The following is a 16,729-nucleotide window of genomic DNA, read 5'->3' as shown; positions in this document are numbered from 1 at the left end:
AAAAAAAAAAAAAAACAAAAAAACGGAATCAAACAAACAAAACACTTATCAAAAATATAAACCCTAACTAACATTTATACAAAAGTGGCTAGATTTTGGATTAAAGCAACTTCCTCTTTTTTCATTCCGTCACGATAGATATAGATTTGGGATTACTTTGATTAAATTTGAGGGAAAACAAAAAAAAATGCGAAACTTGATGATTCCATCGATTGAATTTTGGATAGTGCGAAACTCAATACAATAGATTTGAATTTCACATTTTTTTTTTCGCCCAACTAAATCCAAATTAATCCCAGAATTGAATTCCAAGAGTTGAGAATTGAGATGATGATTACTAGAAAACTCCAGATTCTATCTACTAACCAAAGTAACCATGATATGAGGTCGTCCGTCTCTCTCTCTCTCTCTCTCGTATTGCCAAATAATAATGGGCCAGGCCTATCATCATATATATAAGGCCCAATTATTCTTTAATCTAAAGTGTCGCCTATAACAAATGATAATCTCATCATTATTTACGATGAGCGAAATTAAAAAAGAAATTCTGCCGTATTTTTCATCAGAAAAGTGAGAAAACTGTTCTATTTAACGAATTTACGACGGATAATTTTATTAGCACCATGCATAAAATATCTACGAGATATACGTAAATAATAATTTTAAAAACTGTTGATATGTAAATCATCAGAGATAATTAATTAAGCTTGATTTCATAGATATCTCTACGTCTTTTAGAAAGGCCATCCTCTCGAACTATATATCTTTCACGAAAAATGCAACATTATTATCACAATTCAAGACCCTTTTGAAAGGTATAATTTTTATTCAAATATATATAGTAAACTGTAAAAGTTGGCTACTGATCAAATTGGGTGAGCAGGGTCGGTGGTAGTTGTTTGTCTTCTTTTCTTTCTCTGATGTATATTATTCTTCTTTTCAAAAATTTATTTATAATTCCTTTGTTTACAGCTTTAAGATTATATTTAGAAATTTTATCATCATCATCTTCAAATGGAAGAACAAAATATCCATCATGATCTTTTTTAATTATCTTCTTTTCTGTTGATAACAATAAAACAGAATAGAAGAGAAATCTGACGAACATTACGAAATAAAACCCCCAAACTTTGGTAACGTAGTTAAACCCGTTAAAAAGTGATACCAAAGGAAGAAAATAGATGGAATATATTAGAGGCATATATGGATTAACTTAAATTAAAAGTAATGTTCTTCTTGATCAGAACCGACGTGGACTCATGATGGATGATGATGAGTTCTTGGATCATCTGTAGTAGAAGAGATCAAGTCTTCATCCATGGAAGAAGAAGAATATTTCTCATGGGTGTCTCCTCCAAGCTTCTTCATGGATGTGATCACTTGACGAAGCTCCGAGTTCTCCTCTTTAAGATTCAAGTTCTCTTGAATAACATGATCATTGCTGTCCGATACTTTGTTTAGCTTTTCTAAAAGCTGGTGGTTCTCGCTTCGAAGCCAAGCAACCTGTGAGAGAAGCTCGTCTAAGTGTCTTTGCTTTCTCATTCTTGACCTTCTTGCTGACTCTCTGTTAGATACCATACGTCTTTGCTTTCTCTCGTTGATGACGAAGATTCCTTCTGTTGCGTCGTCGGAAGTCGTGGAGTTGTTGCTTGCCGGAGATTGTAGGTTGAGCTCTTGAATCTGAGGGTATTGGAGCAGATTGAGATTGTTATTGGTTGAAGCTGGGGTTAAGTCGTTGTAGTAGTTGTTTAAGTGGAAGTAGTCTTGTTGTTGCATGTTGGTAAGACTTAAGCTATCATAATTTGGCTGCATGGTCAATTTCTCTTTCTTTAGAGCCTAGCTCAAAGAGGTTGATGAGTTAATGGTGGAGATTGGATGAGAAGGAGGGTTTATACAGCTGAGAAAGGCATACAAGTGGACCACACCTTTTTTGCAAATTGGTGGCTTTCGTGACACATGCTTAAGAGAGGGCTTTGCTTTTGAAAAAATTATTTAGATTATGTCGATCGAAGACACCGGCCATGGGCATGCCTTTTATTTTTAACAATTATTGAGATTACATATCGAAGTGAATTTTACTTATTTTGTTTCTAGTTTATAACAGGTTGCTACATAAAACTACGATGACTAATATATTAATTTGTGGTAAGAAACCATTAATGAGATCGATAAACAGGTTGTACTAGAAGTCCCCATTGACATATTATTTATTCAATTGGTTCATGCACGAGAATGAGACAAGGGAACGCATTATACATGCCTCGTATAATAACCATGACTTGCATGCATGGAGTAGTATATTTGCATAAGTTATATTATATATGAACGTCCATATATGATGAACAACATGGAGGTGCTACATATCATCATATATATAGTTAGTTTAATATATATAACCAAATATTGTCATCTTGTGTCCGGTGCAGGTGAGTCTAGCTAGGAGAGGGCGCCATGGCCATTTAGTGGTATCTAAATACATGTTAATTACATACTTAATAACATGATCATGATGTTAATGCATGATTGAACTGAAAATTGTTTCTATATATCATGCATGCCCATACATTATATATGATGATAATGAGGACTTGGATACCATACATATATGTTGTGGATAAAATCAAGCTTTCGATCAATGTTATGTGCTTACATCAGAGAGAAAGTTTGTAGTTTCTAGTTGTGGGGTTTCAAAATTATTTTAGTTTGGAAACAATGCTTTTGTTAGCCAATACATAAAGTTGGGATGATGCCAAATAAGTCAATTTATAAAGTATATATATTCTTTCTGTGATACTAACATCTACACAAAACTTACTCGCCAATATCTCTTCTTCTTTTTCTAGAGAAAAATAAGAAGGTTATCTCTTGGAGTTGGAGCTTTAAGATTTGCTTATCTTCATTAATCAGTTATTATATTGTTTTCTGCGTAGATTTGTAGAGGTCCTAGCTAAAATATTTGAAAATGTGGTGTCCTCTGTACGATAAATTTTATCTGGTTAAATTAAAGAAATTAATAACGTTCAAAAAAAATAAGTGATAAAAAAATTACTTATTGACAAAACGTTTATAACTTTATATGCTCACACACAAACATGGCATGCTGAAGTTTCAACATACATTATGTGAAACCCAACATAAATCCTCGATTGTGCATGGTCTCTTAATTAACCAATCAACCCGAAATTGTTCACGTGAAATCATATACTAATCTTAAAGAGATATATATAGCTGAATTAATATTCTTGTCATTTAAAACTGTTACAGTGATCATTCATAATTGCAATAAAAAAGACTCGAACTCTGATCATTCAATTTTACACGATTCATCCTTTAACCACAAGATATATATAAAAAGACTCTGAACTCGGATCAAATTTACATGATCAATTTTTCTTTATATTTTCGTTCCAAGTGGTATGTATCCAGTCATATTTGATCAAGTTGTATAAAGAAGATCATGTTGATACAAAATAACAAAACCTTAATTATTACATCCAACTCGTCTTTTATTATACATAGAAAAATATGGTCAAAGACCAGCACTAACAAAAACCAAACCAAACAAACTCCTTACTTGCATAAGCTAGGAAAGCAAGATATGTTAGGCGGGCTTAACTTGTCGTTTTATGATGTTCATTACAAAGGCTAAGGCAAAGGCTAATAGGCTATAATACATTTGAGGAGCTGATGACTCAACAACCACTTTGCATATTTGATTAATTTCTTTGTAAAATTGTCTGAATTCTATAAAATGAATCAAATTTTAGGAACTCGTTTTTGATTTTTCTCTTAAATTTCCTGACTTAATGGATATATTTAAGTAAACCATTTAATAATTGAAGAAATCTTATTTGGTCCCCTCTTCTTTCTTGCCATTATATTCTAATATTGAAACGTCCTTCTTTAAAAATATATTTATATTATTCAAAAAAAAATATTTATAATCAAAAACTTAGGCATGCATGGGTTTATTATAATCCATTTGTAAAAAGGCAATTTAATATAAAAAGAATTGTGCATATTGATATTGGTCTTCTTTAGGTAGGCTTTTTGGGTGTTGCTTGAAAGTTATACAGTATGGAGCTTGTTTTTTTCAAGTTTTTCAATAATTAATTTCGGTTTTTTACTGATGCAATAACTTACTATTTAAGGAAACCACATATGTAGTGTAGTTTTAAAATACTAGACCTAATATTCATTTACTTAGTTCAGTTGATTTCAAAGATTTTCTTCTGATGAATTGAGATGATTTTATAATGTGAAATTCACAACACCTACTGAATTTGAGTGACTTGGCCTTTATTTTGGCAGAATGACTTAAAATTGCATGTTGATGCAAAATAGAGTGCGACTGTGTTGGTCAAACGAAAGGCGAATACACACCATCAAGTCATATCATTAATTCAGACAAAGTCTATTTCTTCTTTATTTCAGTCTCATGTCCTTTGCACGGTTTGTTCTTCTTCCACAGCCTCAAGTTTTCTTTTTTTTTCTTCTTTTTATATCATTTTCTAACTTTTTTTCCAATTTGCTTTTCCTTAGTGTTTCCTTTTCGGATATTCTTTTAGTAATATTTTTTCACTCGATCATAAAACTATAAAAGTGTTTTTGAACGTTTCATTGTTTTGGTCCCATCAATGACACTACCACCTGATATTGGCCTACCTTGAATTTTCAGTTCTTTACCAAATAATTCCCTTAGATCTTCATTTTTGTTATAAGAAATATAATTTTCGTAGCTGTGTATTCTAATATAATTCGTATGAATATTGTAGTATCTAATTATGCTCCCTTCTAATGAGAATTATACGTTCCATATATTGATCTTCTTTCGTTAAGTAAACTCCAAAGATCATCAACATAATAATTTGTGGTTACACTGTTTTTTCTTAATGAAATATGGATGATGTCATGATGGTACAGCTGATTGGTGGATTAAGGATAAGCCAATCACCAAAGCGAAGTCTTTTGTATCATCACACCTTTTACGATAATTTTTTATAATTATACACCTTTTGTTTTTATGAAAAAAATATAATTACATACCCATTTTATACTTTGGTTTTTTTCGTTCGTACCTTCAAATGATTCTATCCAATTTGCCAAAAAATATATGCTGAGGTACCTGTAAATTTCATTAAGGTCTTCCTCCACTATCACTGCCAATTTTTACAACTATCGTCAGTCCTAATCATAATATAGTCAATTATGATTATGTTATTATTAATTTTACTATTCCCTGCAGAAAGGTTTATATTTTCAAATAACCCACTTGTCATTGCCTAATTCTAATTGTGCTTTCCTCTGTTTATTTAGTTATTTTTATATATTTTGTTAAAAAAATTATTTAGATGCATTTAGATTCAAAACCATATATATATGAAAGGCCAACTAAGATAACAACATTTCGCCATGCAAAGTTAAATACATAACACAATCACAACTTTTCCCCCATGAGATTAATTAGTCAGAGTTTTGATTTACGTTATATATATTTTCAACTTTATAATTTTGTCTGGTTTATTGCTTGAGAGTATTTAATATACATTTTGGTCTAGAAAGTTTAATTCCTTGACATCTCCAACTCCAATCTATTTTAGAGTTAAAACGTTATTACTTTATTTTCACCTTTATCTTTTTTACACGAATTTAATATTCTATTCTAAAGTAGATATACATTGGAGATGGTGAATTTAAGCAGAATAGATAAAGAGGACAAAGAGAGAGAATCCAAAGAGACAAGAAAACAAAGTGGGAGAACGTCACTGAAGACTCGAGCGCAAATTTCAATTCCAAAATGATTGAGGTAATAATTATCAAATGAAACATTTCAAATGGTGTGATGAATTTTATTTCTGATGTGATGTTATTCACCCACTCCAACTATACAATGCGTTTTATATTAAGTTGCTTATCTTTTTTTTTTTTTTTTTTTCACTTCTTTAATCCGTTTATTCGAAACTGATCCACACAAATAAACTTTAAAACGTCACAAATGTTTAGTCTTTTAAAGATATATATTTTGCGTGTTCGAGGTCTAAATGAGTGTTTTAATAGAAATATTATGTCTACACTCTACACCATATATGCCGTCTGATTCATCATAAAGAGGAACCTGATTTAAAACAAGAAATTTTCCAAATTTACGGACTGAACATGGAAGTACCTACTTGTTAAATACCAAATAGATTATGCAACTAGATCTATGGTTGAAGTGAACAACTGACGCATGACATGATTAAAAGCCTAAGGTTTCATAGAGGGAGCTTATATATATTTTAGATAGTTTTAAAAATATTTCTGTGTGAAATATTATTATACATGGAATGAGACAAGAGGCATAATTATTGCATATGAGAGGATAAGCAAATAGAGGTATCCAAGAGCCAGAAAAAAAAAAGTTTTCCAACTTCCATAAAAAAAGTTTAAAAAATAAAATTCGACACTCAATGTTTGAAGTTTGGCTCTTTAGAAATGTAAAGTCACTATAGAGAAAAGAGCCAGCCACTGGCATGTGAAAATGACTTTGAACCTTAGTTTTCATTTTTTTAACAATCTTAATCGTAATGGGCTTTCGGTTCATATTTGAAGTAATTAATTAACTTTATATATACTTTCATTTTTAAGTTGTTAACTCACATTATTATAAAACGCGTCAATCAAAAATTCAAAATCGTATATGTTATCAACTTATTATTTACTTATAAAAATAGTTATATACAAACATGTAAAAGTTATAAAAAAATAAATTAAAAATATGTTAATTTTAGTAGATGTTCCATCGATTATAACCAGAGAAAAAGAAAACTTACTACATCCAAGTATCCAACAAGATACAACATTGAATCATCGCAACGGCAAGGGGTTTCTCAGTTTCTAGTTTTCAGTGTAATGTAGCTTCAACATTAAAATCTAGATTTCCGCCAATAAAAAACAAAAAAATAAGGAGTTATAGTGGACTAATAAGCCCACATTTAGGCCCCATTATTTACGACATCCAGCATATCTCCCAGCAATTTGAAAAGATGAAAGTGGTATTTGCATATCATGAAAGCAACGGAGTGGCCGATAGAGTAGCAAAGGAAGTACTCTCTTTTGAGAATCATGTTCCTAAGCTGTTTTCTATGTTGCCATTGTGGGCTAAAAATGTAGTAGAAAAGGATAATGTATAATTGAGTATTTAGTTAATATGAAGTTGAAGTTGAGCCAAAAGAAAAAAAAAAGCCCACATTTTGAATTAAATACGGTCCATATAAGACCAAAACTTGACAAGACCACGTTAAACCGGACCAAATCCATCATTCTCTTTTTAACAATGTACTAGGTAAACCACAAACTGGCCACAGAGGCAACATGACTGTACCTGTAGTAGATGGATTGGAATTGGATTATACCCTATCGCAACATCTCTAATTGATTCATAACCTTGCACTGGTAAAATATTTGGTACTTAAAAAGGCATCAAAATCACATCGCAAAAAAAAAAAATCAAAGTTAGAAATAACCAAAGTCAGATCACCAATTCCTCTATGATAAACAAACTGTGACTGCAATTATCAGCAAAGTCTAAAAAGATAAATAAAAACCTAAAATAACTTGCAAAATGTATTCTTCCTTTTAAACTATGACCAATATCTACATCACATCAACCAGAGACGGATCATTTCCCAATGAGGCCTTACCGAAGATCAAAAGCACAATTACTTCATCTACTACCTTGCCAAACCGTTGCTACCACGTCTCTGCAATCTCCTATTCCTTTCATAGTCAGGATCATCAGTAGGTAGCTCATACCTACAAACCGGACATGTATTCCTTATCCCCAACCAAGGTACTATACAGNAGCAATTTGAAAAGATGAAAGTGGTATTTGCATATCATGAAAGCAACGGAGTGGCCGATAGAGTAGCAAAGGAAGTACTCTCTTTTGAGAATCATGTTCCTAAGCTGTTTTCTATGTTGCCATTGTGGGCTAAAAATGTAGTAGAAAAGGATAATGTATAATTGAGTATTTAGTTAATATGAAGTTGAAGTTGAGCCAAAAGAAAAAAAAAAGCCCACATTTTGAATTAAATACGGTCCATATAAGACCAAAACTTGACAAGACCACGTTAAACCGGACCAAATCCATCATTCTCTTTTTAACAATGTACTAGGTAAACCACAAACTGGCCACAGAGGCAACATGACTGTACCTGTAGTAGATGGATTGGAATTGGATTATACCCTATCGCAACATCTCTAATTGATTCATAACCTTGCACTGGTAAAATATTTGGTACTTAAAAAGGCATCAAAATCACATCGCAAAAAAAAAAAATCAAAGTTAGAAATAACCAAAGTCAGATCACCAATTCCTCTATGATAAACAAACTGTGACTGCAATTATCAGCAAAGTCTAAAAAGATAAATAAAAACCTAAAATAACTTGCAAAATGTATTCTTCCTTTTAAACTATGACCAATATCTACATCACATCAACCAGAGACGGATCATTTCCCAATGAGGCCTTACCGAAGATCAAAAGCACAATTACTTCATCTACTACCTTGCCAAACCGTTGCTACCACGTCTCTGCAATCTCCTATTCCTTTCATAGTCAGGATCATCAGTAGGTAGCTCATACCTACAAACCGGACATGTATTCCTTATCCCCAACCAAGGTACTATACAGTCACCATGATAGTAATGCTTACAAGGAAGCCTCTTAGCTTTCTCATCAACCACAATATCATCTTTGCATATGGCGCAAACGATGGTGTTCCCGTTGCTCAACTGTTCAGAGGTAATCACCACAGCAGGAAGATCATCAACCACCCTTTTGGATGCGGGAGGACTCCCCATGATGACATCATCCTGGTTATCAAACATTTGCACTAAAATAGCAGCATCGTACTCTCCATAACCATCTTCAAAATTAACAGCTAGATGATCCATATCCATCATATCTTGAAATAATACGTTGGCATTCCACATCTGCCAAGCATCATCATCATCATCATTATCATCATCATCATCACCATCATCATCATCAGCCCTTGGTGGAGTAACTTGTTGTTGAACAGGTTCTTGAACCCACTCGATCGCGTTGTGCAAATTCTCCAATTCGAATTCTTCATCAAGCACCATAGGTTCGTCAGACTCAACAGGAGCAACAACTTCGACTCGACCCGAATCGATCTCCCTATAAACCAATGAATCACCCGAACCTGAACGTGAGCCGATTCCAAGACCTAATTCTATATCCTCCTCAAAAATATTGAAACCGAAACCACCACCACCACCCAAACTAGTACTATTGATTACCCTCTGATTCGTCGAACCTATACAAAAGTCACGTACCGTATCGACCTCGTACGACTCTCGATGAAAGAAATCGATGAATTCAGGTTTTGCGTCATCCATAGAAGCTAATCCAGAGTCGGAATTCGAATCCAGAAAATGGAAATATGGATTGCAATCCGTTTGGATAACAGATCGAGGAACCTCCACGGCGATTGAGCTTCCACCATCGCCGCCTCCGCCTTCTTCCTCTGCTTCGACGGTAATAGCACAACCGAAAAGTTTCGCCGATGACATTGCTGAGTTTACCAGAGAATGAGAGATGAGAAGAGAAAAGGTCAAAAAAAAAATGAGAGAAAATTAAAAAAAAAAAAAAAAAAAAAATGTCGAAGAAGGAAGACGAAAAGATTCGTATCTCTCTATGCACATTTTAAGAGATTTAATAATTATGACGGTGTTATCTAATAAGGTTATTTACGCTCGTGGCCTATGATTATGCCACGTAATTAACTACAATTTTTAGAAAAGTTTTTTTTTAAAGAGGAAAATTTTAAAAAAATACGCCGTTGCCGGGGATCGAACCCGGGTCACCCGCGTGACAGGCGGGAATACTTACCACTATACTACAACGACTTCGTTGTCCTTCATTCTATTATTGATAATAAAATATTATTACACGGTTTTCATGCACCCTAAAAGTTACCGTAATGATGATACTCCTTAATCCTTATCAGTTTACATTTGATTTCTGGTTTTTCATCTATGGATCTATCATATATTTGCCAAAGAAGAAAAAAAAACTAGAGATAATGATGATATTATAAAACAGTGCTGAATCATATAAAATGTAGCCTGTTGGTGATGAACAGTTACATATTACCAGGTTTTTGAAAAATACAGTTGTAGCTAACAGATCTAAGAATCCATAAACTTATAAATTCTTTGTTGCAAGTCTGAAAAAAATGCTTAGAATATAACAAAAACACAACTCTGATACCAAAAGCTCTATTTTTAAAAAGGACACATACAAAATCTTTCAGAGGCAATATTCCCCTATGATGTTGAGGCAATATCCTCTGCTGCTGTCTTTTGGCGTTTCAGATCTGGCTCATCCTCAATAATATCTTCTTCAGGATCTTCTTCTTCGTCTTCTTCTTCTTTGTGATTGCCGTTGAGATGACCGTTAACTGCTTCATGACCAAGAAGCGAGACGTGTTTGCTTGTGATTGTACGACCAGCCCTTATCTTTGGACCCCAATGCTTCTCTGGGTTCGGTAGAAACCTAGCTACTTTCTTCGTCTGTGCTTTGCTAAGCGAACCAACATGGCGTGAAAAGTCAGCCTGTACGAAATAAAACAGTGTAAAGATTCAACCTCGAAACTTTAAATAGTTTCAAAGAAAGCATTACAACAATGGCTACTGAAAAAAAAGACCTGATGAGATGGTTCTTTAGATAGAATCACACTTCCGGGATGATCAGGTGATTGTGGCTTAATGGGATGATTTTTCACCTACAATCAAAGAAACAGAGTTCATTCATTACTACGGAGGGGGAAAAAATATTTGGACTTTAACTGAAGGAACGAAGATGGTTTACCCAGCACCGCATGATGTCCCAGATAACCTCCATTGGAGCATCAGTTTTAATCCCAAGCGGGTTCACATGGGACCCTGAGACACGGTAGTTTGCATTGATTACTGCTGATCGAAACAGAGCAGCTGATGGTGAAGTACACTTTAGCGTTGCAGAGAGACTATGAAGGCTCAAAAACAGTGGAACATCTAGCAATTCCTGGAGACAAGCAAAACAAATATAGGGATTCAGAGAAATTGACCCAAAATCAAAGACTGAAACTTGCAGAGTTTGGAGGAAAGTTTTACCTCTGAGATTGTGGTAAGAACAGCACAAATTCGGTCGTAAGCAGGATATCTGCCTTTCATGGATTTAACACCACTTAGTATCGAAGTCACCCATTCTTGATCATGCATTGGAGCAGACCATATTGGTCCACCCATGTTATATTTCTTTCCACAATGAGTGCAATCCTGAGGAACAACAGGACCAACTCCTGGTAGATACCTCACACTGTTATTCTGTAAGAAAATTATAGAAGAGGATTATCAGAAAAAGGCAGCTTTCAGAAACTTAGCAAACTGCATTTCATAAAGAGACAGACACGAAACCTTAGGGAGAGATCTTCCAACAGATTGAAGATGAAAGGAATCACAACCAATACATTGATAGACATACGAGAGCTTTAGTGGAGTGTTTTTCATTGCACTCGCCGAACTGCATTTCATAAACCTTCAGTCTTTACTTTGCCTCTAGCTGAGAGGAAGTGTTTGAAAAGAAAGGATAACTCACGTGTAAACGCGGACAAACACACGGACGTAGAAATCCATTTGGACTGATAGAACTGGAACAATATACCGCTTGTAGCGATTTGCATGGCTCTTGCGAATCAACAATATGACCAAAGTTAATCGAAGAAAGCTTTTAGAGAAGAAATAAGAATAGAGCATCTTAAAAACAGTTAACGGTATTTAATTCCTCCCAGTAGCAAAGAAAATTACCTCGATGCTGGCGAGGAGGATCCGCAAAGCCATCTCATGACAATATTTCCCTTTCAGTGGATAAGAACCATACCTAACCATATACAGATTAGAGACACTCAGACAAGCTAAAGTTTTATATGTTTTCAGAAATAGGTAATCAAGGGAGAAAATCTCACTTGGAATAGCAAACCTCGCCGTTAGCCCCACATAACACTGCCATGTCAGTTGCTGTGCACATTAGCAGCCCACCATCAGCAACTGATTGAACAGCTGAATCAAGGAAAATAGACGGAGCACCATATGGATCAAGATCAACCTAAAGACATCAATTAACCAAATTAGTTATCAGAATCATGCAGTCAATAAGATGAAAAACGTCCAAATATTTTGAAAAAACGAGTATAAAATTTTCCAAAAAATTGGACGCATACCACATCAAATTCTTTTGGGTGGCTAAGCATGTGGACACGAGCATCAGTAAGATGTGACTCCACCTTTGAAGTAGACATCAAGCCATTGAACTTTATGTTTCTCTGGCAAGCTTCAACCGATGCTATGATAGAAAAATGGTGATACTATATTATTCATGGAAGTTAGGATAGAAGAATATTCGTGTTTGTAAACCACTTCACAAGCAAAAAAGTTGGGATGAAAATATTACCTGGGTCATTATCCAAAGCTACAACTTGACCAATTCCTTCAACTTCGCGAGCATACCTCAAAGCTCTTAACCCTGAAGCTGACAGGGCCTATAAAATGTATAACACAAGAATACGTTATCTACTAAAAAAGCACTATAAAAAACGATATAAGAAAAAAAGGGTACAACTATAACAGTCATAGAGGAAAGAAGAAAGGTAGACCTCAAGCACTCTTGGTGGCTTGAGTTCTCTTCGTGCAGATTCATATGCGATCTTGGCAGCTTCCTTTGGTCCATCCTGAGATGTTACTTTGTGTTCACCATTGGTTTTACCATTATCCTCACCGTTTTCAGTATGAGTTTCTTCCTTGGAAGTCTCAGAGACATCCTTCTCAGGCACTTTCCCAGATGATCGAGCTCTTTTCGATAACATCGCCTCATGCTCTTGCTTGCGTTTGGATATAAATGCCCTTAGCACAGCAATGGACATGTCCCTGTTGTTAACCTAACCATAAAACAACAACAATTAGTTTAGCTCACACATATATCCATATGGATTCACACACGAGAACACAATTGCTAAGAAAGACTTGGGATCATATCTCATCAAGTTTCTCACTAACACAACACAACCACTAATCTATTAACAAGTAACGGGTAATCACCAGAAGAAAAGGCATTACAAAACACTCAATTTAAAATCTTAGACAAATATAAAACACCCCAAACTAATACTTGATCCAATCTTAAGATTGCCCTTGATGTAATTAGGTAATTCAATCAATTATCACCAAAAAGGAAGAACCTTTGCAGCAACTCAAATCCAATGGCAACAAGAAGAAAGGCAAAAAAAAGGAGAACCTGAGCTTTGTTGAAGAAGACTTGGTTCTTCTTGTGCATAAGGACCTCAGCTTCTCCTTCCTTGATAATAGTATAGTCATTCAGATCTGTTTCCATTGCTGATCTCAGATTCTTCTCTTCAGGGGAAAAGAAATCACAAATTGAACTACCAACACGAATCTGTAACCCGGAAGGCAAATCGCAAAGCTGGAATCTATAGATTTGTGAATGAAGATGTCGAAACTTATCGACTTGCTTGAGTGAAGCTTGAATAAACCCTATCGCTTCTCCTCTGTTGCAGTTTCAGAGAGAAGGAAAGGTGAGAGAGGCCGTACAGAGTAAACTAGTTTAAACCCTACAAACCATTGGAGAGTTTTGTCAATTATCTAACTTTAGGATGGAAATATATGATATCAAAACTAACGGGGTCAAAATGAAAATTATTATATACATTAAGAAGGAGAAGGAAAGAAAAAAAAAAGATAATGTGGTAATAAAAAGTGGCCTATACAGGGATCGAACCTGTGACCTTCGCGTTATTAGCACGACGCTCTAACCAACTGAGCTAATAGGCCGATCATACTAGTTACATCACCCAGTTAGTTAAATTGACTATAAATACATCACCAACTCAAAAATAGTGGCCTATACAGGGATCGAACCTGTGACCTTCGCGTTATTAGCACGACGCTCTAACCAGCTGAGCTAATAGGCCACATGTGTTAGTAATTTGATACGCTACATATTTATTCGGTTAGCAGTGAATGCAGCAGGATAACAATCATTATCGTGAAGTTAAAGAACCAGCGAAGAGGAGAAAGAGGAAGAAGCGAAGATGCAGAGCTTAACATCAAACGAAGTTGCGGGTTTAGCAGTTGGAGCTCTGCTTCTTGGTGCCACCATCGCTGCTCCTAAAGTTGATGCTTTCATCGCCGCTTCTCAGAGAAGGTAAAGTTACAAAGCGTTTTTACAAGTTTCATTCATCTCAAAAACCCAATCTTTCATGTTCTTAGTGGAAACCCATCTCATATAGTATCCAATTTTTTTATGAACATGTTTGGATTTTGGATGGACCTATATGAATCAATGATGATGACTGTATTTGTATAGTAGCTGCGTAGAATTGTAGTAAGCTGTTTGATTTCCGATTGATTGGGTTTTGATTAATTTGCTGAAAAGGATAAGACTTTGGGAGTTTTTTGTTGTGATGTGTTGTTTAAAATTCTAACCAGAGTATGGGGTATGCTTTTAGTTTCACTCTCCAATAGAAACTTCTTTCTTCTTAGTTAGTTCTCATTAGACAATCTTTTGATTCTCACATTCGTTTGTTCTGTCTTCAAAGAATTCAGTTGTTTATTACTGAAGGTCTTCTCACTATGTTAAGATTCTTGATTATGGTTATGGATTCTCAAATTCTGATCTTTGTAATGGGAGAGTCTGTGTTGTGCCGCTGATGTCTCCAAGAAATGTTCTACAATGTTGTGTGTCTTTGGCTAAATGAAACTAGACTTGTTCTTGAATCTTATATCTTACAATCGTATGTTTCTAAACACAACTTTTGCAGATCTCTTGGCATGTGTCGAAAATGTGGAGATCTTAAGAGCGTAGCGTGTGGCCGCTGCAAGGGAACAGGAACGCTCAAATCAGGCGGATTCTTTGGATTCAGTGACTCATCAAACACAAGATCAGTCGCGTGCGATAATTGCCAAGCCAAAGGTTGTTTCCCTTGTCCTGAATGCTCAAAATCTTGACCATTTTTCTCGGTATAATTATAGAGATTGACTCAATACTAAAACTACTTGTTTCATCTTCTTGACCTATATTATGATAAATGTAATCGGGTCCATCACTCCATCTGTAACGTTGAAGCATTGCTTTATCCGTTTGACAAGTCTCTTATTCGAATTCTTGATTTGCAAAACCGGATACTGGTAGATTCTTGATATGGTTAACGTTTACCGGGTCTTGTTCGTCTTTGAAACCGGAGAAATCCACTTAGTAACCAGAAGTTCTTCTAGTCCTTTCATTCCGTAAGCAACATTAGGTGGTTTTTTGGGAGTTGTTATACCACAATTTGGTGCAAACACACATCTTTCAAGAAATTTTGTCTAACTTAAATCAAGTTACTTCGTTTTTTCTTTGTTTTCCCTCATTTGAAAAAAGAAGAAGATATCAACCATTATTGATGGTTAGTGAATTGGTTCTATTCTCAAAATAAATAAAGTTTAATTTGCTGAAAAATAACTGCTATATTGTGGCATTTTAAAATATTGTGGCATTTCTGCTAAACATAATTCACCAACAAGAAGTGTAGAGAGATATCAGATTATTATTATTTTTTTTTGTCAAATAGAGATATCACATATATCATATGTCATCCAACTATATTAGCTACATATTAAGGCCACATATTTGATAAATACTAATACAAAATAACCTTCACAATATTTGGCTTTTAAGAATTGAAAGCATGATTTGGTAACACATTTTTTAAAAAAGTATGAACGATGTTGTCATATTTAAAGAAAAGTAGAAGGGTATAAATGTAAAACTAAATAACGTAAGACAAGTCACTGTTAAAAAGGAGGCTTCGGCTCAGCGAACACGTTTCCGACAAAAGTCTAACTCAATTATACATCGACACGTGTCCCTCAGACCACACCCCCCATCTTGTTGTAATAGTAACACTTTACTGTTATGATTTTTTTTTTTTCTTTTAACTTTGCAACGTCTTTACGCTCTGTAAAATCCGTACGGACTACCCATGTCACCTGAAGGCTTTATTTGCTTGTATAGATTCTCTCTGAAAAAAAAAAAAAAAAAAGAAAAAGTTTTTTATTCTACTTTTATAATTAGTGGCGTGAGACGTGAATTTAATTTCCTAATTGAACAAAACCATATATGAGTCCATTTATATTGATGCCATCCAAAAATATATGTGGAATACATATACAATCTTAAAGATGCGTTTACTTTTTATTTAATGGATGATCATGATCTTTTTGGTGGCACTCTGACAGTGACTATATGTAACAGAGAACATACTTCTTAGTAATATTTAAAATCCATTAACCACGTTAAATTTCGCAGTGTCACGACTTGTCAATTATTATTTTTTTTAAATTAGATTAATTGGTGAGATCAGTTTACGTGAGACAAATATACATCTAAATTATATTTTCTTTGTTTTCTACACAGCTAAAGTGTATTTTCTATAATTTATGTTGCATACAAGATAGCTGTAATTTATGTTGCAAACACCCGGAAACATGGTTAACTCGATCTAGAGCAATACAAATTAAATTGTTTACCTCATTGAAAAAGTAAGCTCCAATAATAGCTCGACACGTGGAAACCCATTTTAAGGTAGGAGATGCTTTTCTGCGGCTTCTGAAACACAACTAGAAATTG

The 16,729-nt window shown here is 34.5% G+C and overlaps 4 protein-coding genes and 3 non-coding genes across 8 annotated transcripts; 1 reads left to right on the top strand and 6 right to left on the bottom strand.

Annotated features, from left to right (window-relative positions):
- On the bottom strand, positions 1,029 to 1,974 carry LOC104735607 (basic leucine zipper 43-like). Its single transcript, XM_010455430.2, has one exon. The coding sequence runs from the start codon at positions 1,810 to 1,812 to the stop codon at positions 1,258 to 1,260; it is 555 nt and encodes a 184-aa protein (XP_010453732.1). The 5' UTR covers positions 1,813 to 1,974; the 3' UTR covers positions 1,029 to 1,257.
- On the bottom strand, positions 8,112 to 9,661 carry LOC104735606 (E3 ubiquitin-protein ligase RING1-like). Of its 2 annotated transcripts, XM_010455429.1 has the most exons (2): positions 9,343 to 9,423; positions 8,112 to 9,184 (listed from the first exon to the last, which is right to left on the bottom strand). In XM_010455429.1, exons 1-2 carry the CDS (start codon positions 9,399 to 9,401, stop codon positions 8,545 to 8,547), a joined length of 699 nt encoding a protein of 232 aa, XP_010453731.1. In that variant the 5' UTR covers positions 9,402 to 9,423; the 3' UTR covers positions 8,112 to 8,544. The 2 variants fall into 2 exon arrangements, with proteins under 2 accessions (XP_010453731.1, XP_010453730.1); XM_010455428.2 differs by having other exon boundaries at positions 8,313 to 9,661.
- Positions 9,844 to 9,915, bottom strand: TRNAD-GUC. Its single transcript has one exon. It is a non-coding gene; the product is annotated as a tRNA-Asp (tRNA).
- Positions 10,101 to 13,683, bottom strand: LOC104735604 (probable tRNA (guanine(26)-N(2))-dimethyltransferase 1). Its single transcript, XM_010455427.2, has 12 exons — positions 13,340 to 13,683; positions 12,702 to 12,983; positions 12,500 to 12,587; positions 12,270 to 12,391; positions 12,015 to 12,154; positions 11,857 to 11,929; positions 11,648 to 11,736; positions 11,467 to 11,572; positions 11,164 to 11,376; positions 10,880 to 11,074; positions 10,716 to 10,793; positions 10,101 to 10,623 (listed from the first exon to the last, which is right to left on the bottom strand). The coding sequence occupies exons 1-12, from the start codon at positions 13,433 to 13,435 to the stop codon at positions 10,336 to 10,338; spliced, it is 1,770 nt and encodes a 589-aa protein (XP_010453729.1). The 5' UTR covers positions 13,436 to 13,683; the 3' UTR covers positions 10,101 to 10,335.
- Positions 13,820 to 13,893, bottom strand: TRNAI-AAU. The gene has a single exon. It is a non-coding gene; the product is annotated as a tRNA-Ile (tRNA).
- Positions 13,960 to 14,033, bottom strand: TRNAI-AAU. The gene has a single exon. It is a non-coding gene; the product is annotated as a tRNA-Ile (tRNA).
- On the top strand, positions 14,118 to 15,223 carry LOC104735603. Its single transcript, XM_010455426.1, has 2 exons — positions 14,118 to 14,266; positions 14,883 to 15,223. The coding sequence occupies exons 1-2, from the start codon at positions 14,154 to 14,156 to the stop codon at positions 15,067 to 15,069; spliced, it is 300 nt and encodes a 99-aa protein (XP_010453728.1). The 5' UTR covers positions 14,118 to 14,153; the 3' UTR covers positions 15,070 to 15,223.

This window comes from Camelina sativa, chromosome 13 (genome assembly GCF_000633955.1).
Source record: "Camelina sativa cultivar DH55 chromosome 13, Cs, whole genome shotgun sequence".
NCBI classification, from domain to species: domain Eukaryota; kingdom Viridiplantae; phylum Streptophyta; class Magnoliopsida; order Brassicales; family Brassicaceae; genus Camelina; species Camelina sativa.
This window is presented reverse-complemented; position numbering and strand designations above follow the sequence as displayed.